At 41.9% G+C, this 24,152-nt stretch overlaps 3 protein-coding genes across 3 annotated transcripts in view; 2 read left to right on the forward strand and 1 right to left on the reverse strand.

The window, feature by feature from the left end:
- fam131c (family with sequence similarity 131 member C) overlaps positions 1–3,060 on the forward strand; it is a 33,814-nt gene extending 30,754 nt beyond the window's left edge. Inside the window, exon 6 of the mRNA XM_088332991.1 lies at positions 787–3,060. Coding sequence (XP_088189117.1) covers positions 787–1,046 — 260 coding nt within the window. The 3' untranslated portion in view covers positions 1,047–3,060. The remainder of the gene's footprint in view (positions 1–786) is intronic.
- The window catches only part of LOC148370476 (zinc finger BED domain-containing protein 4-like), a 214,916-nt gene that overhangs the window by 99,804 nt on the left and 90,960 nt on the right, over positions 1–24,152 (forward strand). The gene's annotated exons all lie outside the window — the stretch shown is intronic.
- clcnk (chloride voltage-gated channel K) overlaps positions 3,268–24,152 on the reverse strand; it is a 44,320-nt gene continuing 23,435 nt past the window's right edge. The window contains 8 exon segments of the mRNA XM_088329844.1: positions 3,268–3,468; positions 8,005–8,085; positions 12,732–12,805; positions 13,661–13,775; positions 14,083–14,256; positions 17,467–17,921; positions 18,696–18,765; positions 21,663–21,809. Of these exon segments, the coding sequence (XP_088185970.1) occupies positions 3,268–3,468; positions 8,005–8,085; positions 12,732–12,805; positions 13,661–13,775; positions 14,083–14,256; positions 17,467–17,921; positions 18,696–18,765; positions 21,663–21,809 (1,317 nt within the window).

Consider the following 24,152-nt stretch of genomic DNA (forward strand, 5'->3'; position numbering starts at 1 on the left):
CCTCAGAACGGTGCCGCACATGCGCTAACCACTGCGCTGCCATGTTGCCCAATTGTCTTATTAAACTTTCCAAAATTATCCTTTCGTTCTTTTTTTAAAAGTCCATATTTCATGGAGTAGAGGTGAGTTCATCCTGAGACTCACACAAATTTCGGGTCGGATTGGCCTTAAAATGTCAATCATCATGTTTGGGTTCAAAATGGGCTTCTCTTTTGTTGATTTTTTTAAAAAAAATACTCATTGTTATTTTTTTCCTCTTTCTTTGTGTCGCACAGTAGAGGATTAGTGCGGCAACACAGCAGCGCTATGAGATAGGGGGGCCTTGCCCGCATGTTGGTTTCAGATCGCTGTAACTGTGGCCTGTGCAGGCCTTTGAGACACTTTGTGATTAAGGGCTATACAAACAAATTTGACTTGACATGTGACTGAATTCATCACGCGGACCTTCCACCGCGCAACACAGAGAAAAATAAACAAAAAACAATAACGGCTGGATAGTGAGTGAGTGAGTGAGTGAGTGAGTGAGTGAGTGAGTGAGTGAGTGAGTGAGTGAGTGAGTGAGTGAGAGAGAGAGAGAGAGAAGCCCGGCCCTCCCAAATAAAATGTAAAAATTCGAGTTTTCTTTGGACTTGGTTCCTCGAATCAAGTTAATTGGCTGGGCTCGGGCTGAGTGGTGTCAGGCTGGATTGTTCAGGCCCGATTTCACCTTTACCCTGGAGTGTCATGTTTAATCCTGTTGCGCAAAAAGCCAACATTTTTTATTATTCTCTTCTCTTCTCTTCTCAGAGACACCAAGGAAAGACTTGATGTCTGCGTTTTTGCTAGGCGACGCAACTGTCAGGGTCTCGCAGTACCTGCACAGAATTAACGCCGAAACTTACGGCGGAATCCAGCTTGACGGCCTCATCGCTCCTGAACCGCAGTCTGAGGCCTCAATTGTTCCACAGAAGAATTCTACCAGCGAGGATAAATGTATCATTGCCGAGGCTGCGGTCCGACATATAGACAGCAGCTCACTGTCTGAGGACGACGTATTTTATAACTAAATGACTGGTTGGTGCTTTGAGATATGAGTGACCTGAGGATCTGACTTAAAAGCAGATATGGTTGTAGAAATTTACCCAGCTTAAGGCTAGCAATTCAAAGGTCCTAGATTATGGGAATCTGGGTAGCACCAAATCAACACTTTTTATATATGATTTTATACATATACTCATTATATTTTTAACATTTTCTTTGGTGGGCCGCACGTGGCCTGCGGCCCATGGTTTTCCCGCCCCTGTCCAAGATGTACGGTATTCCCTGGATTTTTTTCAGTTAAGTCATTCCATAAGAATGCGCATTAAGTGAATTTCTTTACAGCAGGATGACTGTATTTTATAGAGTAACACAATTTAGACTTCCTCATCCTTGATATTTTCATGTAGCAAAACATTGTGGGACTAACACAGAATACAGACATAAATTATCCATGCAAACTCTGGCTTATTCTCGCTAAAAGAGCCTCATTCATTGTGGTTAATTTCACCATTTACTTTTCTGCTCCGGCTGAGAACATGCCGCAGTTGTATCCATCCGTAGAGAGTGTTAGTCCATGCTTCTGGCAAACCATATACGAACACAACTTATATACAGAGATATTTGTGTCACTTGCGAGTAAAGGATTCCAGTTGGATTGCTCCAAACCTCGAAACAGAAGGCAGTTCTCCCATTGCTCTGAGTATACGTTTTCAAAAGTTACACCGGAAACCTGCAATGTACATATTTATCCATGGAACCTTTTAACAGGCGAGGGAATACTCTATATCAGGGGTGGCGAACAAGTTTGACTCAAAGAGCCGAAATTTTTAACCGTGAGCGTCAAAGAGCCACACCACGCACTGACCCGCATTAGACATAACCGACGCAGATGATTGGCAGTCAGTTGTGTCCGGAGCAGCATGAAAACAATAAATCTGCCAAATTAATTTCAAAATATTATTTATTATTAACTCTGATGGATTCAAGTGTGTTTTAAGAGGGAAAAAAATAAACATGGAACAAGGCAATGCGTCTCTAGAGCCGCGTGTTCGCCACCCCTGCTCTATGAATGCAAACAGTATCGCAACACAAATAAACTTAACATTCACAGGGATGTATCTTTAATCCTCTGCAAAGAATGACTTTACATCACCGCAGCACCGTATTGAGGCACTGATAAGCGACACGACCTTCTGAATAAAAGCATATTCAGGTGGCAAACTGGTTGCAGTGGCTTATAGCTGAAACAAAATCAATACAGTTTAATACAGTATTGTTTCTTTTTTTAATTTAGAAAATGTATTTTTGTTCGATTGATTTGAAATCTGAGGCCAATAGATTCATGCTACTTAACAAAATCACCTTATATCTCAAGGCACCTCGATTTAAAAAGAGACTCACTTTTGACACCAGCATTCATTTAAAAAGACCATCATCAGATGTTCTCTCATGTAAAACATTTGTGAATGTATTGATTAGCTTCACAACGTGGGACTTTTTTATTTGCTGAACCCGTTTTATTACAGGAACCTTTGACTCACGAGCCATATATCGATCTTTTCATGAGTACATATGGCTCAGAGATACAATACAACTTGTGCAATTATTTAATATATTTATACTAGCAGCACCAATTGTCACACATGCGAAGCCAAGTTTATACCGATTTATAAAAGATTCCGTCAGGTACAGTGGCTTGCGAAACTATTTGGCCCCCTTGAATTTTGTGACCTTTTGCCATATTTCAGACTTCAAAGATATAGAACTAATTTCTTGTGAAGAATCAACAATAAGTTGGAAACAATCATGAAGTGCAATGTTCCCTCTAATTTCCTACGGGTCTGAGCGTTCACACAAAGAACTTGAACTTGAAACAACAGTGAGCAACAGCAACCCCAAGTGTGGCAACTAAATCATTATCAAGAACAATATCTAAATAATTTTGCTTTTATGGCTTTTCGGGTCATAAAGGTTCCTTACACCTGTTTTATTGTGTGTTGAATGCCAACAGAGAGTACAATATTGTATAAATGTTTGATATGAAACCATCTGTACCATTGCTGCTCCTCGTTTGTGCGTAAATTTCATTTTATGTTAATTTTTTTTAAAATAAATTGACAATTGAGAAGGTCAATAACTGCGGCATCTTCTACATAACCACATTAATTCATTTAAAATTAACCAATTAGTGCTTTGATTATATTTTATATTATGTTCCGAATTGTCAAATGAAGATTAGTGAAAAGGTCAGGAATCACACTGTTTCTCCTCCATGCAACTCGGATTTCTTTGGCCATGTCTTGTAAAATTCTCTTCATCTAGAAGATAAAACGTAAATGTTTTCTTTGAAATGGCGAAAGGACTAATTAAGTTGAACTGGAGAATTAGCCTTCCTCTGTCAGTGACAAACACACTTTGACCTCCGACAAGGCACAGGATGTTGAAAGCCTAAAAAGAAAAATTAACATGATTTATTATACACTTAAAAAAAATCCCAAACACAATCAAATCACTCGCAAATAAATTTTGTGAAATATCTGCCCTACAACACTTATGTGCTGCTTTGAAAATAAAGAGCCTATCATAGCGCAATAATACTTTTTAAATGATTGCAATTAATTGCGACAACAAATTAAGACAGGGGTCTGCACCCAAGATTTTTGAAAGAGCCATAATGGTTGAATAATAAACAATAACAAATTCATTTGGAGCAGCAAAAAATATAAAAGCCGACGTTAAAATAAAAAGGGGATTTATACATGAAAATTATATGATATTTAATATTTGTCCCACCTACTTTGTATCAACATTTTACCTGGGCAGGTAGAGCTCAACAGCCTTGGCATGCCATCCATCCAGGACAAGGACAAGTAACACCTACCCTGGCCATTAGATCATGCCTCCACTGTCTTGTGGACTCTTCTGGAGAAGGAAAGGCTATAAGAGTAAACCCAGACAGAAAACCTTCTGGCAGATCCTGCGGCCAACCTGGTGCCAAATGTACTGGCCTGCATTCCTTTGGACCACACCAGTAAGGCAGCGAGGGGGATTGTGGAGTCTGGGCATCCCTGAGTCTCGATACAGCTTGCCCAGTTTCTACGCCCCGAAGAGGCTACTTCGGTGCTGCTGCAATCAGCAAAATCCACACGGGAGGCAAACAGTTACGAGTGATAAGTCCAATCCAATTGGCGTGAGGATACGGATGCTACGGGTTTGCCGATGGCGGTGGGAGGACTTTTTTAGTCTCATTGGTCAGCGACCGCCCACATCAAGCCTGGCAGCCCCTGGTTAGTAGGCTGCCAACTCGCCACAGTCCGCCTGCTCCAATGGGTGCTTGGTGCTTAGAGCAAATCTCGACAAGCGGACTGCAACATCACACCAGGCAAAACAGTAAAGAGAAAGATGAAAATATCAGTCATGCGCTTCTCAAGCTGGAATGTCAGGACCAAGTGTCCTGGCCTGTCTGACGATCTGTGTCAGATTGACAATTCAAGAAAGACGGTCCTCATCAATTCTAAACTCTCCAGGCTAAAGGTGGACTTTTCTGCACTTCAAGAGACCAGGCTTGCAGACAGTGGCGCGATTCCTGAAGGTGATTACACCTTCTTCTGGTAGGGCAGAGCTGAAGAAGTAATACGTCTGTATGGAGTTGGATTCGCAGTTAAAAACAGCATGCTGTCCGCTACCGAACCACCAACTGGAAGCACAGAACGCATACTCGCTATGCGTCTCCCCACAGCCACAGGCTTCATAATCATAGTCTATGCGCCAACTCTCTGCTCCACTCCAGAAGCAAAGGATACATTTTACGGATAGTTCGATGCTGCTATTGAGAAAGTTCCAGCCTCAGAGCACTTGTTCCTGCTTTGGTATTTCAACGCCAGGTTAGGTGGAGACCATAGCTCTTGGCCTGACCTCCTCAGACACTTCTGTGTTGGTAAGGTGAACGAGAATAGACAGAGACTACTATAACTGTGTTCTTACCGCAACTGTGCATTACCAACACATTCTTCAACAGAAAACCCCACCATCGCGTGTCTTGGAAACACTCTAAGTCTCACCACAGGTACCAACTGGACCTGACCATCACAAGAAGAGCCCAGCTGAAGAGTGTACTCATCACACGCAGCTTTCACAGTGCAGACTGCAATATAGACCACACATTGGTTTGTAGCAAAGTGTGCTTCATGCAGAAGAAGTTCCGCTACCCAAAGCATACAGCACCCACTCGTATAAACACTGCCCTGAGGTCTTACCCAGAGTTCTGCAGTCAGTTTGTCGACTCCTGCAAACAGGCCCTCAAGGATCAGCCAACAGCTGAGACTGCTCAAGAGAGAAGAAACTTTATGCGTGGCACCATTTACAAAACAGCTGTGTCTACATTTGTCAAGAAAAACCAACACAACCCTGACTGGTTCGAGGAAAGCCTCCCTGTGATGGAACCTGCCATCAAGGCCAAGCGCGATGCTCTGATCAATTACAAGAAGGAGCTGTCAGCCAGCAACCTTGCTGCCCTGTGAACAGCAAGGAAAAACGCCCAGAGGACCGCAAGACACTGCGCCAGCCATTACTGGCTAAACTTGTGCAGCAGCATCCAACAAGGTGCCGACAGCCAAAATACTCGAAGCGTGTTCCAAGGAATGAGGAAAGTCTTCATCCCGGCGCAAGAAAAGCGGCCTTCCTGAAGTCCTCCAGCGGCGAGACGATCACAGACCGCAACGAGCAGTTGAAACGATGGGAAGAGCGCTACCAAGACCTCTACTTGAGAGAGAATGTTGTCACAGACGTGGCCATCAACATCATCCTCAGCCTGCCTGTAATGGACGAGCTTGACGAACCACTCTTTGAAGAAGAGTCAAGCAAAACCATCAACTCCCTCGCTCGCGGCAAAGCTCCAACAAATGATAGCTTCTCAGCAGAAGTGCTGCAGTGCTCCAAGACTACTCTCCTCAAACAACTCCATGTGCTTCTCTGCCAGTGGTGGGAGAAAGGAGCAGTGCCCCACGACAGCTCGGTAGCCTAGATGGTAGGGCGCCCACTCCGAGACTGGGAGGTCGCTAGTTCAAGCCTCGGCCGAGTCATACCTAAGACTTACAACATTGGTACTCATTGCCTCCCTGCTTAGCGCTCGGCATTAAGGGTTGGAATTTGGTCACCTAATGACTCGCAACACAGCAGTTGGGTCTAAAATGGCGACGCCCTGTTTGGCTGCGGCTGCGTCGGCTCGCTACAGTTAAACTGAACGGGTCAGGTGTATCGACATTTTGTTCTGTGTTCATGGTTACAAAGAATGACAATAAAAGTAAATTCTTCTATGTGCGATGCAAAAATCATCACCGTTTATGAGAACAAGGGGGACTGCAGCGACTGCAATAAACCTTGAGGCATATCGCTGCTGAGCATCGTGATAAAGGCGTTTGCCAGCATCGTTTTACAAAGACTGCAGTTGATGGCCGAGCGAGTCTACCTAAAGTTACAGTCTGGCCTCAGAGCCAAGAAATCGACCACCGACATTATCTTCACTGTGATGCAGCTTCAGGAAAAATGTAAGGAACAAAAGCAGGCATTATACATTGCCTTTGCGGTCCTGACAAAGGCCTTTGACCTAGTCAGCATGGACGACCTCTTCAAGGTCCATCAAAGTTGCTAACCGTGATTACTTCCTTCCATGAGGACATGAAGGGCACAGTGCTGTTTGACAAGTCGTCCTCCGCCCAATTCCCCATCATAAGTTGAGTGAAGCAAGGGTATATGCTCGCTCTCACACTCTTCGGGATCTTCTTTCCCCTGCTGCTGTTGTACGCTTTTAATTCATCAGAAGATGGAGTGTTACTCCACACTCGGACGGACGGCAAGCTCTTTAACCTCTCCCGCGCCAAGACCAAGATACGCCGACAACTGCTAAACGAGATACTATTCGCGGACGACGCACTACTGGCCTCTCATACACAGGTAAGACTTCAGAGGCTCATCAGCTGTCTGGCCCACGCCGCCAAGCATTCAGCCTCACTCGTTAGTAAAGTAACCAACATCTGCCTCGGAGACTACGCCGAGGAAGTAGTCAAGGAGTTTACATACTTCGGCTCAAACATTTCCAGCAACCTGTCTCTTGACACGGACATCAGCAAACGTATTGGAAAAGCTGCATCTGCCATGGCGAGATTGTCAAAGAAAGTGTGGGGAAATTCCAAGCTCACTACAAACACCAAGGTCTCAGTGTACAACCCCTTGTGTGTTGAGCTTCCTACTCTATAGCTGTGAGACCTGGATAACCTTCCCCCGTAAGAAGTGACACCTCGACCACTTCCACATGTGCTTCCTGCGATGCATTCTGGGCATCTCGTGGCAGGAAAGAGGTCCCAATGCTGATGTACTCCGACAAGCAAACACCCAAAGCATGTTTGCGATGGTGTCACAAAGGCGCCTTCGTTGGCCCAGCCATGTTCGTCAAATGGATGACGGACGCTTCCCAAAGGATCTCCTCGATGGAGAACTCACATCAAGCTCCAGACCGACACCCAATGCTTCGCTTGAATGATGTGTGCAAAAGGGAAATGAAAGCAGCTGAGATCGATCACACCTCATGGGAAGCTGCTGCTGCTGACCGCCGCACCTGGAGACAAGCTGTAGGCACAGGCGTGGAGAGCCAAGCAGTGGCAGGACAAAGGGCAACGGCACCTGCACCACTGAGTGCCTTGACATGCAAGCACTGCAATAAATAAATATATTATTAATTGTATGACAGACACTGTGGGCCAGTAAAAATTTAAGCACGTGCCTAACTGGCCGCTGGGCCAGACTTTGGACATGCCTGATCTACAGTATTTCTAATAAACACAAACAGGATTTAAAAATACAAATACTAATTTGATTTAGGATTTGTATTTATGCATGATACATATACTTTTTGTGACTCTCCTTTTGAAAAATATGCAAGAAACTACATCTGACTCATGATTTAAAATGTGAAAATAAACTTCTCACTTCCTGAACGGTGTTGTGAGGAGAAAGCAGAACAGAAACAGCGTGAATGGTGCACACCTCCCCCAGGCGTCGATCTACACACTGAAAAAGAAACAAAGCATGAACAAGCTTAGTGAGATTGGTAAGTGAGAACATTGAAAATGCTAATGTTTGTATGTTCCTGAAATTCTATGATGAGCAGTGATCACAGGTCGGTATTAACACAGTACATTTACTTGAGTAAGTTTGGGGAAATTTTGTACTTCTAGGAGTATTTTTAAATCCCTATACTTTTACTTGAGTAAATTTGTGAAGAAAAAAAACTGTACATTTACTCCACTACATTAGGTAACATTGGAGTAGTTACTTCATTAGTAGTTACGTCATTACCTAATAAATCCCCCACCCCGCTTTACATGACAGCACCAATCTGAAAGTCTTGTATTTCTAAAGGGCAAAGTTGCAGGATGAGTTTGGAACTTAGCTCAAGAATGACTATAAGCTTATTTTGTATTCGTCCGGAAAAACAAAAAAAAAGGACGAAAAAAAAGGCTTCCGTGCCATGATGACATCACATTCAAAGTGAGGCAAGCCATGTGAAGCTGGCTTTCGCTTGGGGTTGAGTTTGTGTTATTTCATTTTGCAGATGAGGATGAGGAAGATAGAAGTCCAAATTGGAACATTGCCGAACTTTTACTCAAAATACATTTGTAAGCAATCTTTGGTATTTATTAATAACAAACTTGACCGGATATTGGCTTAGCGTACGCAGAAGAGACACAAGACACTATGACCCAACGGCAGATGAATGAAACCAGAATGTTGTCCCAGACCACGTCCCTCAGTTATCCAACCACCCCATGGCACAAAGATTTTAAAATATCTTTCCAGATTGGAGAGCCGGGGCAGAAAGTCCTGGCATGGGGCTTCGTAGCTACTTAGAAGGGAAAGCTAACTTAACCCTCCGCACGGTCAGATGAATACTTTGTTCCCATTATCAAGAGAAAAAGTGTGACTGATCTCTACAAGCAGCAGACCTCCGAAGTGCAGGGCATCAGATAAGAAACCACACAGAACTTCCTCATCCATGCTCTTGACCTGAGACAGAAGATCTTCTTCGCCTCGCTGGAAGCTGAATCAGGCCTCGAGTGTGACCCAGGTCTAATGCAGAGCATCTTCCTTCACACAGTGTTGGCTGGTCTGCAGAAAAACAGCATCAAACGTGATTTACAGCCATGTCTGGAACAGACAGACTTCTCCGATTAACTGCTACTAGAACACCGCTATGAGACAGAGAGGCAGAGTAAAAAGAAATGATTGGGACAGTCAAAGCCAGCCACAATCCATTCAGTTCTGTTGAGTGATGCTCCTGTTGAAATAAAAGTAACGTCACCAACCCCATAGAACCCAGTTGAATTCACCCCTGCGGTAGTTTCACAGCTTGATGATATGAGGGCTGAGATGGCTGGATCTCACAGCTGAAGTGTCCCAACTGAGAGAGCAGCAACTCAAGTTTAACCTCCCACAATACCAATCACAGCAACGGTTCACTCCTCAACAACCTCCCTATAATCCCCCACCAGAGCTCCAGTTCCCCCTTCAACAGCAGCCCCCGTACAATCTCCCACAACTCCAGCCAAAGTCCCAATATAACCCCCAGTAGTTCTCATGACAGCGAGTAGGACAGCGTGGAGGCCCTGGCTTTCAACCATAAAAACATGGACGGTTGTTGTCAACAGAGCGGAACAGAAGATTACTGCACACAATGCTTCCCCTGCGGCAGCATTGAACACTATTTAGCAAGATTTCGAGCAAGAGGGCAACAAGGACGGTTTGGAGGTGAGCCTTTAAAACGAACAGGGGTCACTCGCATGAGACAGGGAGTGACAGGTGACACAGGAATGTCCCAGCACTGAATACACTGCAGAACTAGGCGAATTGATGAAACACTGTACAATATGTTAAAAAGCCATCTACTGTTCTAAATTATTCACTTATTCACTGGGTTGTGCACAGAAAACATTGTTCACCCCCCTCATGCATGATTATGGACACTGCCCCTCGAAGAGAGAAAAAGTAGCTCCACTAGTAGGCAAAAAGTATGTCGCATTCGAGGACAAGTAGAGCCCTGTGGCACTTGGGTTCTCAAGTGACAATCATTGAATTATGGAAAGACGAGCACCTGCACAAGACTACAGTAAGACATTGCTGCCATTCTGGATAGGGACAGCTAATGGAGAGAGTATGTCATATGTAGAGTTGGTGGAAGTCACTTTCAGCCCCTACTACTCCAGTTAATTCCCCCAGTTAATGAAGGGTAACCATCTTGAAGGATCAATAATTGAGTCCAATGTCATTGAGCAAATAGTAGACAGGGAATTGAAACAGTCCAGTACTACTGACATAGCACGTCTGAGCCACATAGTGAGGATGGCATGCCCCAACATCGAACCAGGGCAAGGTCAAGCCTTCGTGATAATTAATTATCTTGCCACACTTGGGATTATGGTTGCTCACTGATGTTTCAAGCTTTGCTCACGACTTTGTGTGAATGCTTAGACCCCTGGAAAATTACAGGGAACATTGCTTGTGAGGGAGCATCTCTTCATCTGCTGCGAGAGGCAGAGAACTACATGTCCCGGTGTTGTGCTTCTCTTAAACAGAAGAAGCCCTACAGAGAAACAAGAGACCTTCTCATTACAATTGTCACCACAGAGCCCTACGAGTTAAGATCCATTGACTTTCTGCATCTACACAAGTGTAGAGGTGGTTATAAATACCTCCTGCTGATTGTTGATCATTACACCTGCTTTGCCCAAGCATATGCCACAACGACAAAGTCTGCCAAATGTGTTGGCGAAAAAATATTCCAATTCGGCTTTCCACAGCGGATACACCATGACATTTGATACAAAACCCAGTGCTACATCCAGTACATATACCCACACACAACTACATTACAATCTTGAACTGTGAAACAAACTGAGTGCTGCACACAGACAAATACACCCACTCTCCTGGAGATAGATATAGCTAGCTAGTGCTGTACATCTAACATTCATGGACTTTGAGAGAAGCCGAATGGATACACACAGTACATAGGTTCAGTCCATCCTTACGTTATTATTTGTTTGTAAAGAGAAAAAAAAACTGTTTGATGCAGTATTCTTGTTCTAATGTCGAGGATGGCATTTGTTTTGAAAGGGAGTGTGTAGAAGACTGATTTTTTTTGTTGACCTACTCTAAAAGAAGTTTCTATTTTGTTTATTTGCACAGTGGAACCACATATAGTTTTTAGTATTGGGAGTTTATTATTTATTTTGTATGACGTTGTGGGTTTATTTCCAACAGTGTTACTGTGTAATATTGCCTTACAGCATCAAATCGATTGCAAGTTCCACGATCAACTACTAAGTCTGTACCTCTTGTCGAGGATCGTTTATTTTGGCATGGCCCAGTGAGCCCTGTAGGGGGACCGCATGCTTTTCTCTACACCTCATCCCCTTCTTCAGGTAAAACTGCCGGCAGATGGCCCAAAGTTGCACGAAGCACCTTGATTATTTTATATGATGATTTGAACTGTGTTTCCGGTTGACTATTATCACTAAGAGTCAATACCAAGCAAATATGTGTGATACTGTACTGTGAGGATTGTTTAAGAACGAGCAAGCCTTCGCCATTTAATGTGGGTAGCTCCACTGCTTTATATTGCATGAGCGTCGTCATTCTTTTCACTGAGTTTAATTTTATTCTAGTTCCAGTAGTAATGTTTAATCTGCACATCTGCTGGTGTGAGAGTTATTACAGGTAATTATTATTGACAGTTTGGTCATTTTGATGCTAAATTTTGATAGTGATTTCGTGAATACTGATTTAAAAAAATATATATCTATATTGCACTATTTGTTACAAAAAGACATGATTGCAAACTGAAGGGATTTGCTTCTTCGCCTTGCCTTTGATGTTGGCCCACTTCTTTATTTCAGCCAGGGTCCGGGCCCTCTGAGGCATAATTGTTGACAGCATCTACCACATGCTGCCACTCCTCTGCTTTTTGGCATTCATGATTCCAACACGGAGCCCCCCAAATAAAAAAAATGTTTCTGACAATCAGCCTCAGCAACAAGAACTTCCAGTTCACATTGTATAAAATTGCCCTTTTTTCTGCTTCAGCCATCTTCGCATTTGATCTGAATATTTATCAAAGGCGTTTCCTGGGCCTTTTATAGACATGAAGGGGCAGTTCCCTCATGCGCGCCAACTTTGGAGTTGATAGATAGATAGATAGATAGATAATTTATTCATCCCCGTAAGGAAATTCACATTAATGATTGTAATGTATAAAGAAAAACAGGCGTTGGATGTGCATTTATAAATCGGGAAGTTTTTGTCCGCATGCATTTTTTCCTCCATAGGTAACTTTTATTGATATCTCCTAAGCACAGTTTAATTAATGAGACCCCAGGTGACCTCCAACAGGTTAAAATTGGGTGAATAAGCTTGTTTGTTTCTTTACTTCTCATAAGAAGCCACTTCACTGAAAGTAAAGTGAGCTTGCTTGTGCCATTTGCATCCAAGACCTCGCAACAATTTTACTTCTGTGTATTTGTATCATACAAGAATAACTACTCAAAATCAGCTTAGACTAATATGCTGGTCAGTTCATTATCATGTTATATTGTACCTATTTAGTGAGTCAGTGCAAGATAAGTATTTAAATTATTTAAAAAATGTAAATCCATTTTTACCTGGTTAACGTTGCAGTGGTTCAGAAACATCATCAGGTCTGATCGCAAGACAAAACCTAGCAACGTTGCCACATCTGCGAGGAAAGAATAACACTGTTCCATCATTTTGCATATTTTCTCCAATACTATTCGTAACTTGTTCATATGAAAATTCATACCTGTCGGCATGTATAGCTGGACACAAATGCTGTACAGTATTATGAAGCACTGTCTGTTCATATATTACACTCAACAGTGTAATGTTCAAATATGACTTAAAAGTGCATTTTGAATAAAAATAATCCATATCAAGTAATGTTTACTCATGTCAATCATCCCCCCTGCCTCTACAACTACTGTAAATCCAGAGAAAGTGGTAATACAGTTTGACTTTTTTACATAGGTATGATTTTACGTCAAGCCTGTATTGTGTTGGATGTCAATAGCAAATTCAAGTTTTTTTTAACGTAACATGTTAAAAAGGTTTTTAACTAATACAAATGGTTTTTTAAACATTAAAACTAGTGTTAACCCAAGAAGTAAAATCTTAAATCAAAGCCTGAACCCAACCCAAGCTGAATTTCGGGTCAGGCCAAAAATATCACTCATAACGTTTGCGTTCAGGCACGGCTTGTATCTTGTTTACTTTTTTTTTAAATTATCCAGTCGTTTTTTTTTTGTTTTCTTTTATTTGTGTCGCACGATGGATTCCATTGCTGCCTCGGGCAGTCTGTGTCGCCGCTCTCGTACGCCAAAAATCCCCTTTCCTTCAAAAACATTATGAAAATCTGGATTTGCTTCGGGCTTGTCCCTCAAATTAAATTAATTGGTCGGGCTCAGTCTGGTTCGTGCTTTCAAAATATTGGGCCCGCGCCCTGCTGGATTTTTTCAGACCTGATCTTACTTCGATTTTGAAGTGAGTTCATCCATCCATCAATCAATCAGCTCACCATTCAAGTCCACCACAGGGATTTGCGTCTCGCAGCTGCTTTTGACCTGTCGGACCTCTTTGAGGCTAGCATCTTTGTTGAGTTTCACCTGTTTAGCACCCAAAACGTTTCCCACCTGTGTGAAGAGAAAGGTGTAAAACAAGGGGTGACATTATTTCCAAATGCTTGTAACATCAATTTGTCATCACAATTGTGTGGCGACTTTGTTGTGACAGAAGGCTGAATTAGATTTATTCCCCTTATCATTGCAATGAAATGTCAGTAGTTTAATAGCGCTGCAAATTAACAACAAAACTATACTTTGTTACTATAATTTTTACCACTGCATGTTGTATATTGCCATCTAAACCCGAAATACTGTAATCTTATCATAAAGGTTTCGGATGATAATCTTTTAGGTGGATGTGATACCTGGAACGTGCCATAAGGATAGAGGGAAGGTGTGGCAGCCTTTTGCTGATGGAGATGGCGTCATAAAAGGACGGGCATAGAAGGACGGGAACAGCATGGCTGAATTGACCAGTTAACTCTAGGGCGAAAAGGGCCGGAGATAAAGTGTGCATCACCGCCCCAGAAAAGGCTGCTGCACCTGTAAGCTGATTACAACATTTTAAAAGTGGTATACAGGATTTAAAACTTTGTTATTCTCTGTCACATCTCCTGTTCTAAAGTCACGATTGCAGCCTTAGGCAGCTTGTTCATGATGTACATGCATCTCTCAGACAGGCATGAATAAACTTAGTTTTTCAACTTTTTGAGGATTTTGGTTTCCTCAGCTCTGCGCATGCCTCTTTTGTCACATTCGAAGCCTTCTTGTCACAGCCTTCTTTGTATCCAGAGTACAAAACCCTTACCTCCTTTCCTGACCATGAGTACTGCCTGCCAAACATTAGGACTGTTGCCTTCGCTGACGCGTGTTTACCGGATCACCGACTCTGGCTGCTTCTTGGACCACGACTGCTGCCTCTGGTGATCTTGAAACTTTTACGCCGATTTCTGAATCCCTGTGTACCACACCATGTTTACACACTGTGCATCCATGCCACCAACAGTAGATTCTTGACACAAACCTAATACAACCTCTGGCAAAAATTCTTGGAGAAGTACTCACTCTGACATATTATTCTGTAGAACAAACTCAGATAAAAAAAAGCATTAAAAAGTAATAACGTCAAAAGTGCAACTCCTTGGCATTCAGAAACACTTAAAGAAACTGATTAAAAAAAAACTGGTGGTCAACAAATACTACTTTTATAGACCAAGAACATGGAAAAATATGGAATTAAAAAAAAAAATCACAACATATCCCTAGTAGTTAGTGGCACCACCTTGAGCTTTTATGACAGCTTGCAGTCTCTGAGGCATGGACCTGATGAGTGACGAACAGTATTCTTCATAAATCTGGTGCCAACTTTCTGATTGCAAGTCGGAGCCTTGCTATGGACAAGTTTTTTTTTCATTTCCACCACAGATTTTCAATTGGGTTGAGATCAAGGCTATTTGCGGGCCATGACATTGACTGAATGTGTCTTTCTCCAAGAAATGCTTTGACAATTTTTGCTCTGCGGCATCTTGGAAAATGAGTTAATCATCTTTAAAGGTTTTTTCAATTAAAGGAAGAAGACAGCGGGCAGCACGGCGGAGCAGTGGTTAGCGTGTGTGCGGCACAGTTCTGAGGTCATGAGATCGAACCTCCTGTGTGGAGTTTGGATGTTCTCCCCGTGCTTGCGTGGGTTTCCTCCGGGCACTCCGGTTTCTTCCCACATTCCAAAAACATGCATGTCAGGCTAATTGGCCGGTCCAAATTGTCCCTAGGTCTGAATCAGCGAGCGAATTGTCTGTCTCTGTGTGCCCTGCGACTGGCTGGCGACCAGTTCAGGGTATCCCCTGCCTGAAGATATTTGGGATGGGCTTCAGCACCCCTGCGACCCTATTGAGGATAAGCTGAGATCTACTTTTTATTACTAGATTAATTATTAGAAGTAGTGTTAAAACTCAGACAACCACTATAACAATCATTTCACTTGAAAATCACAATGAACTAGCACTGTCGAGCTGAGAATAGGTCAGCAGGTACCTAAGCTGTCCTTAGTGGGTACTCTTGTTCTCGATCACTTATCCACATAATACAGAAACAAATTATACTTTTTTATAGCCCACTAAAAATTACATCTACGAACATAAATCATTTGAAATTCCTAAAGGAACCAGGAATGCAAGGATTACAAAGAATGCATAGGATAGAGTCGTATGTCATATTTGTATAACTTATTTACATAAATGTTAGAAGTGGTTTTATAAGTCCTTCCGAATTAAAGGATATCTAGGATTTTGAGGAATGAAAATGATGCATTTAATGCAGTCATATACTATAATTATATAAATAACTTAAATACAAATTGCAGATGCGTGAAACATAAATAATAACACCTAACGGAATTGAATGACTTTTAAGAAAGGCATAACAACTGTATAATACAGTCACAAACAATAACTCATTTAAATTAAAAAAAAACGGTAAGGTCATAAATAATTCAAATTGTCAAAAAGAATTCCAAAATTACATTGCATATAAAAGTCATAAATCGTATTTCATTACACTTGTTTGCATATTGATCACAGATGGGTCATGAATCATTTAGAAATCATAAAGGAATTCTGGGAAGGATCGTAAAAAACATTAAAATTCATGAAGGAATTTCAGGAATGCGAGGAATGTAAACCAGCCAGTTTTACATGCATACAACTATCGTAGAAAGTTGACACTATTGTCACAAAAAAATGTTTTCAAAATTGTTGAAGCCCCTGTAAAAATACATAAAACAAACAAAATTATAATTTATAATTCTTAAAGTGACAGTTTGAAATATTTGGCCACTAGAAGATAGAATCTGAATTACGTGCATTTGAAGAAGACAGATTACACAAGCCTGAAGGATACCACCTAGCAAAATTCGGAAGCCTACTTCCAGATTTTCTTGCCAGCAACACAAAATGAAAGCTGGTATTGATACCAGCAAGAGACAAAAACAGCCCAAGCAGGCTGTGTACATCCGTAGTGGCAGAAAAGACCCAGTAACTAAAGTTGGTCAGAGATGGTGTTAGAGGCTAACTTTAGCGGCTAGCAGGATAAGCTACTAAGAAGGCTAGTCAAGGTTTGCAAGAGCAAAGCGTAATTTGTCAAGCATTGGGACCCTGAATCACGGATCTCAGGGAATGGCGTGGCTGGAGAAAAGAACAGTGGAAAAAAGGTGAGAGAGGAATATGACAAGCTCTAGATGCTTTAATTACAAGAGTTTGCTTGCATGACCAGCAGTTGAAGGTGAGTGACACCAAAGACTAACGCTGGAGCAGCTAACAATAACAATAGTAAAAAAGCGCCAGATGCCTAAATGACAAGACTCTGTGAAGGGTAAATGGCTGATTAGGCTAAATGCACCAAATGGACAAGCTAGCGTTGCAAAATGGTTATTTGGGTTTCTGTAGTAGCAAGATGGTAGCCAACCATGTCAGCTTCTTCAAAGGGCATTTCAAATTGAGCTATAGAATTACAAATATCTAATTGAAGTACCTGTGCAGTAGTTGGTGTTTCCTGTTTGGCATTGCTGCCCGTCGCACCTCCTCCGGTGCCCATGGCTCAGCTGCTGGGTTGTCAGCTAGAAACCATCAATCGTCAATGTTTTGTTCCTTTAATCACTGGAACGTTTTCTGATGGTGAAGCAGTGACATGGACATCTCCCTGTCACCTTCTCTGCTGGGTCCTTTATTGCCTATTCAGGTTCTCCACTGTCCCTCCTGCATCCTACAGGAGGCGTGTGGCTGACTGCCCCATGTAGCCTCAGCAGCCGACCTCCACTGGGTAGATCGTTGCCTCTCCAACCAGCTTCCTGGTAATCAGCAGTCAGCTCAGAGTACTTGGCTTTCTTTCGCTCAAAGACGGCCTGGATTTTCCCTTCTGGTGGCACTCGTTTAGGTGCACCACTCATGCCTTGTCTGGGTGGAGAGATGTTATCATTAACTCTGTGGGGAACTTGAGCTGCCTTTTGAGATGGACTCTTCTGTTCCACTCCTGGTTGGGGGAGAAGGGCTTTGGTGCCTCTCTCAACCTGTTGTTTCTTTGTTCCCCTGGTCCCCCTGGTGTGACTCCCTGCTGGTGATTTCTTGCTGCTCCATAACCGCCCCTCCAGCACCTCAGCCAGTTTCCCCAGGACCTGGTCATGTCGCCATCTATAGCCCCCCTGGGTGAGTGCGATCTTGCAGCCTGACAAGATGTGTAGTAGGCTCGTGTTGTTAGCATTGTAGAATTCCTTATTACCTAACCACTACTGGAGGTTGCGAAGGCAAGAGATTGCGTCATACGTTGCAAGAATGAGGAAGTTAGTTCTTGCCAGTGCCATCTTCCATAGGTTAGACCAACTAATTTTCCAGTTGACAACTCCCTCCCAAGTTATCCAGCTTCTTGTCAGCTCTGTAACACTGCCTTGATGTTGTAGCGGTATTCTTCTAACCTTTGACCCTTCTGCCACTAACACCTCCTTCCTCCCCTTTCAGTTAGCTTTGGGCCAAAACTGTGGATCTTCTCCCCACCCGAGGCCTGCTCAACGTGCCTGGACTCTGCCCATGATTCTTGTTGTGTCTCCAGCACAACAACTTGAAAATCAAGTTGGCCTGGACGCTCCACTTTTTTCTAAACTTACAATTATTGAATTTTTTTTAATGAAATAATACAGATTACACAATTAATACCGTTATATTCTAATGAATCAATCATTTTACGCCATTATGGCTCACTGTATAATATACAATAGGTCTTTAACTTTCTTGCAAAGTGGATGTATCTTATGAACAGTGGGGTGGTGACTATTAACATTTGCTAGCTTAAAATGTACATGAAGATTTCAAGTGACTGCACTGTTTATAAGCATGTAAAAGATTAAAAGATGAGCTTCTCCACAGAAGAGAAAAAAACAATTTTTTTTTACTTTTTGGTTTTTACTGTCCTGATTTTATGTTTCAATAACACAAAAGCACTCACCATGAATGAAAACAGGCATGAAGTACCCGGCTCGAAGAGGCAGAGTGCAGGCCAGCAACAACATCCAAAACTGGGAAACAAAAACACAAACGCACTTCTCATTACGACACTCGCGAAATTTTTGCCCGGCCGAGTTTACACTGCCGCAACAATTGGACAAAAATATTGCTTGCTGGGAAGTACAAAAGCATATTACGGACAGGACGAAAAAAGGGGATATTCCTTTTTTAGGTGTGAAAGGATTGAAAGAAGAATATAAGGAAGTGCAACAGGGACAATTTGTTATTTCAAGAGCAACCCAAAATGTTCAAATATTGGACCAAAAAAAACAAAACTAAAAACTGCCCGTCCCAGCCTTCTCCGGGCAGTGGGCAGGGGACACCCTAAACTGGTTGCCAGCCAATCGCAGGGCACACAGGGATAGACAACTCATTCGCTCATTCACACTTAGGGACAATTTGGACCAGCCAATTCACCTGAAATGCATGTTTTTGGAACGTGGGAGGAAACCGGAGTGCCCGGAGGAAACCCACGCAAGCACGGGGAGAACATACAAACTCCACACAGGAAGTCTGGAGCTGGATTTGAACCCACGACAGGTTCCCATGACATGAACTGTGCCGCACAAGCGCTAACCACTGCGCCGCTGTGCTGCCCTGATACAAACATTCTTTTTAAAAAAAGACTCGTTGCAAGAAATCGTCATGATTACTCATTGCCCTCACATGTGCCCGCTCGTTTGGCGCCAGCTGCTACTCGTTGCCTGATTGGATCCCCTCCTATTTAAACTCAGTCCTCCATTCACTCCTTGTCAGTCCATCGGCAAACCTCCGCATACGCAAGGCAAGCACTATTTGACCCTTGCTCCCGTTTGTCCCGTCCTCACCTGAATCCTGCTCGTCGGTCCCTGACTTCCGGATTGTCTCCGGCTAATTGACCCATTCTGTCAATCGACCACGCTCTGATCTCCCGCTCCGGCCACTTGAGCCATTCTGTCCATCGACCACGCTCTGATCTCCCGCTCCAGCTACTTGACCCGTTCACGTCCAAAGCTCGGCCCGGGGGCTAGTAATGGCCCATAATCACATTTTTACTGGCCCGTGGCTTCTCTCATTACATTAATGATATTTGGCCTTCCAGTAATGTTGACAGCAGTATAATATACATTTGTACAAAAAACATATGGAAAAAAATCATCACTTCACCAAATGGCAGTAGCCCTTTGGCAACCTTGCCTTTGGGTTTCTGTGATAATTATAGCCAACCCCATTTCCAAAATGGCGACTGTAAATAAAAAAGGAAAGTTGACTGTGAGGGCCAACGCTTCCAGGCGAGTGGAAATTGAGGCATTTTTTTGCCAAAATCTGAAAAAGCCGCATCTGTGTAATTTGACAAGACACTGTGCCTGTTCTCAAATAATATAATATCAAGAGGCACTGCAAGACAAAACGTGCTAACTAAGACAAAGTAACTGGAAACAAATGCTGTGAAAAGGTGAAGTGACTAGAAGCTGCTTTAACGGCACAGCAGCGCTTTTTCACAAGACCTCGCAAGACCCACATGAAAACGCTAAAAATATATTGGTTTATTCCTGAGTTAAATAAATGATGAGTAAAATGAAAGTTGTTTCACAGACAGACTTTTCCATTTTATAATGATCTGTAATTTTGGTACATCTAAAAGAAAGTCAGCTGTTCATAATTAATATATTCATTCATTGATTTGTTTGTTTGTTCGTTCGTTCGTTCGTTCGTTCATTCGTTCATCCATTCATTCATTTATCCCTGAGCTTAGGCCGGGTCACGTAGTCTGCTGGGACATATTCTAGCATTCTCTGGGCGAAGGCAGGGTATGCCCTGAGTGAGTCGCCAGTTCACTACATTGCCGTATAGAGACAGAAACCATTCACTGTCATATTAAAACATACGGACAATTCATAGCAGGGGTCCGTAACCTCTCATCTGTGGCATTCCAATGTATATGTGTAGAGTCGAGTCTATTGGGCGCATATCTGGAGCAGTGCTAGTAATGCGTGAGGTTTGGTCCTGTATATAAAGAGCATACTTCTCTCTACAGTTGACAGTCAAGGTGGCACACCAACAGTCACTAAGAAATCCTTCATATGGAAGCTGATTAAACAATTTTGGTTCACTGTTTTGTCAACTGTGGGCAGACAGAAACTTCAGTCGTATGGGTGGTCAGAAGATCATAAGGACTAGCCAAGATCATTCTGCAGGGCACAAAGGGGCAGGAGGAGAGAAGACCAAGAAAGAACTGTCGGACAGTATTAAGGAATGGACTGGTGCTAACTTTGTTACGACCCAAAAACAGGCCAGAAACCGATAACAGTGGAGAAAGCTATCCAGTGTTAAATCCTCATTGGTGCCCCTACGACTCATGCGGTTAAGGGATCCGTGATCCGCAAACCGTTGGAGACACTGAATAATGAGAACCCACAAAAAACTGTAATCAGCCAGAAACGCAAGCCAAGCACACAGAGCACTTCTGTCTGCCCCGCGCCGTCAGCACCAAAGGTGAATACGTAGGTATCCTCGGTTGCAGTATATGTGACATTTTTACAAAAGAACTCTGCTTGCACCTTGTTTTGAAATCATTCATTTTGAAAAAAAATTAAGGTCCAAATGAGCCCCAACGATTTTAAGTAATAGCGGGAGGGGGACAAGTTTTAACTGGTATATTTGTGGCTATTAGACACAGGCCTTGGAATTATTCTTATTTCATAGATTATATTAAATTATCTAACGTCATTATAGTGGAATAAAATGCACTGAAAAATTCGATTTTGCTGAAATTTGTCTTAAGATATATGGTGTATATGGTGGATCTCTCTCCCCAAAAAGGTTGCGTAATCTTTAAACTGCGCTTTGTTCCATGAAAATGTCAGCTAGTCCCTGCATAATATTAGGGCTAAATATATCCACAGTACATTTGGTCCTTCCATTGTACCTTCATGAGCAGAAAGACAGCCAGAGAGGTGCAGACGGGATATTCGGACAAGCTCTTCTCTGTCTCCAGATGTCCGGAAGAGTTGCTAGATTGAAACGTCCAAGATGTGTTTGCCAGTAAAGTTGTGAGTAGTTCCTTCATGGTGGACTGATTTTTTTTTGAAAAAGGAAAAGAAAATAAGGCAGGTACACGATTCTATTAAAAAACAATATTCAAAAGAACATTGCTGTCAAAGATTTAGATAGCATAGATGTCAAACTCAGTAAGACTCTTGGGCTGGATCTAAAATTTGTGTTCTGAGGGGGGCTAGATCAGTTGAAGAATTTCCACTCAAAATGTTTAGCTTACTGTAGTTTTCCAATATTATGCTTCATCATTTAGCCTACTTTAACGCATAAGAATGGATGACCCGGAATATTTTCTGAGCTAACACATTTGATTAAAAACAATCGGGGAAGACATTTTTTTTTAATGTTTGCCACTGGTTTATTTTAACAGTTGAGTTTTACACCGGAACCGCACCACACTTTATAAACTCAAGTGGGAATGCATAAAAATAGAAAAACAAAATAAAAGTTCCAGCAGTGCATGGGCAATAAAATTAATTTCAAAATGAAATATATTCTAAGATGGCGAAGGAAAGGGCCAAAAATGGAAGACAATATAACCTATCAGCAAACCAAGGGCATTTAGCGCCAGCAGGGGATACCGCTGCGTTTTACTTGTTTGGCATTTGCTCATAAATTAAACTTAAAGTGTATTAGTTTATTTTTATATACTTTACCTATTCAAAAACTTTACCTATTAGAAAATGCATGCTATGTATTATTGCACTGTTTTTAGCCCAGCACATTCCATCGAGATGTTGTTTTTGCGAATCCTCAAAATAAATATGACATCAAGAATCTGGTTTCTTTAATTTAATCAAAGCAATGAAATGCACTGTGATTCATCAATATTGTAATGAAGTTAAAAGTCATTACATCTTTCAACTAAGTAGTCACGTGGTGCATTATCCTCAAAATTTGCTGCAAGGAAAATTTTATCATGATGGCTCATTATGTATTTGTAACCAACTTGCTGTTTTCTTTTGTGACACAATGCACATCAGTGAACATTATTTGGACCTGAACCTAAATGGTGACGACTCCGTTATTTATAAATATTCTTTTAATTTCAACCACTCAAAAGGTTCAGTACCATCGGACATTTCGAGAAGGGTTGTTCAAACCTCACATTGTGTTTGCTGTTAAACGTCATAATGGAATATAATATTGTGAATGTGCTTGATTGCTGTTGAGATTGTCGTGAGGGGTTGTTCAAACCTCACACTGTTTGTTTTCTGTTATTAGTGTCAATAAATTTGTTCAAAAAAAAAAAAAAAAAAAATCGTTTTTTTTTCATTATTTATCCCCCACACCCTTTTGGATAGTACAAGTCCTAAAAGTGACAATAGCAGTTTTCAAAAACCTAGGACAATTTATGTCATTGTTAATTTTTTGTACGTAAACATAAAAGTGTAATAACTCAGTCATTCGAGAATATTTTTGAACTACCTAAATCTTTGGTGGCTTTGCACCTAGCCCAACATATATTGCTTTTAATGTATATACTAATCCCGCCCCCTTAGGAGAGTACAAGTGGCTATAAAGAAAACCAACTGAACTATATATACAAATACACAAAACCTCTCCCTGAATATTTCATAAGGCCTAAGTAGAGCTTTGGATAAGTCGAAGAGTGGTGACAAAATTGTTTTCAATACACGTCATTTTTTTGGGACAACAGCAGTTTCCCCCAAAACCTCACCAATTAATTTTGCCTCTAAACCACTATTATTTGGACTTTGGTGCTACCAGCTGGTGTAAAAGTGTGAACAGTCAACAATATTTTAACTTGGCATACAATTGACTACATACATATCACACATACATATCGCACAATGCCATTTTGAACATTTATATGTTTTCAAGACCCTGGGGAAATTTGAAATTTGAAGTGTTTACTTTCCAATGCTCTCTCTTTGATTGAAAATACCAAAAATATGAAAATGTACATCATGTGCACTTGCATATCCTAAGGGTTAAAAAGGTGCTAAATGAATGATATTGAATACTGTACATTGTTGAGAACATGTTTGGAAACAGTATTTAAGATTAGGGGCAAGAAATGTAACTGCCTCGTTCGGGTTTGAGACAAAAATAACAAACGTAGTGCAGCTCAGCTTCAGACTGTTTGGAGTTTCAAACGATTCAAACCGTCACATACGCCTGTATCTTTAGATTCCCAAATTAAATAACCTTTGACTAATGATATCGACCTTTGTTGTTTCACCAAACATAATAAATTCGTTTTTCCCCATTTTATTTCTATTACTGTCCCAGTTATGTTCTCAGTTATGCCCGTTGTGGGGTTTTATTGTTAGAAGATGGACCCCTCAGGGCACCCATAAAATGTGATGTGGCCCACAATAAAGACAAATTTGGCACA

The sequence above is a fragment of the Urocampus carinirostris genome, chromosome 3 (assembly GCF_059441175.1).
Source record: "Urocampus carinirostris isolate Australia breed hairy pipefish chromosome 3, RoL_Ucar_1.0, whole genome shotgun sequence".
Classification (NCBI taxonomy): domain Eukaryota; kingdom Metazoa; phylum Chordata; class Actinopteri; order Syngnathiformes; family Syngnathidae; genus Urocampus; species Urocampus carinirostris.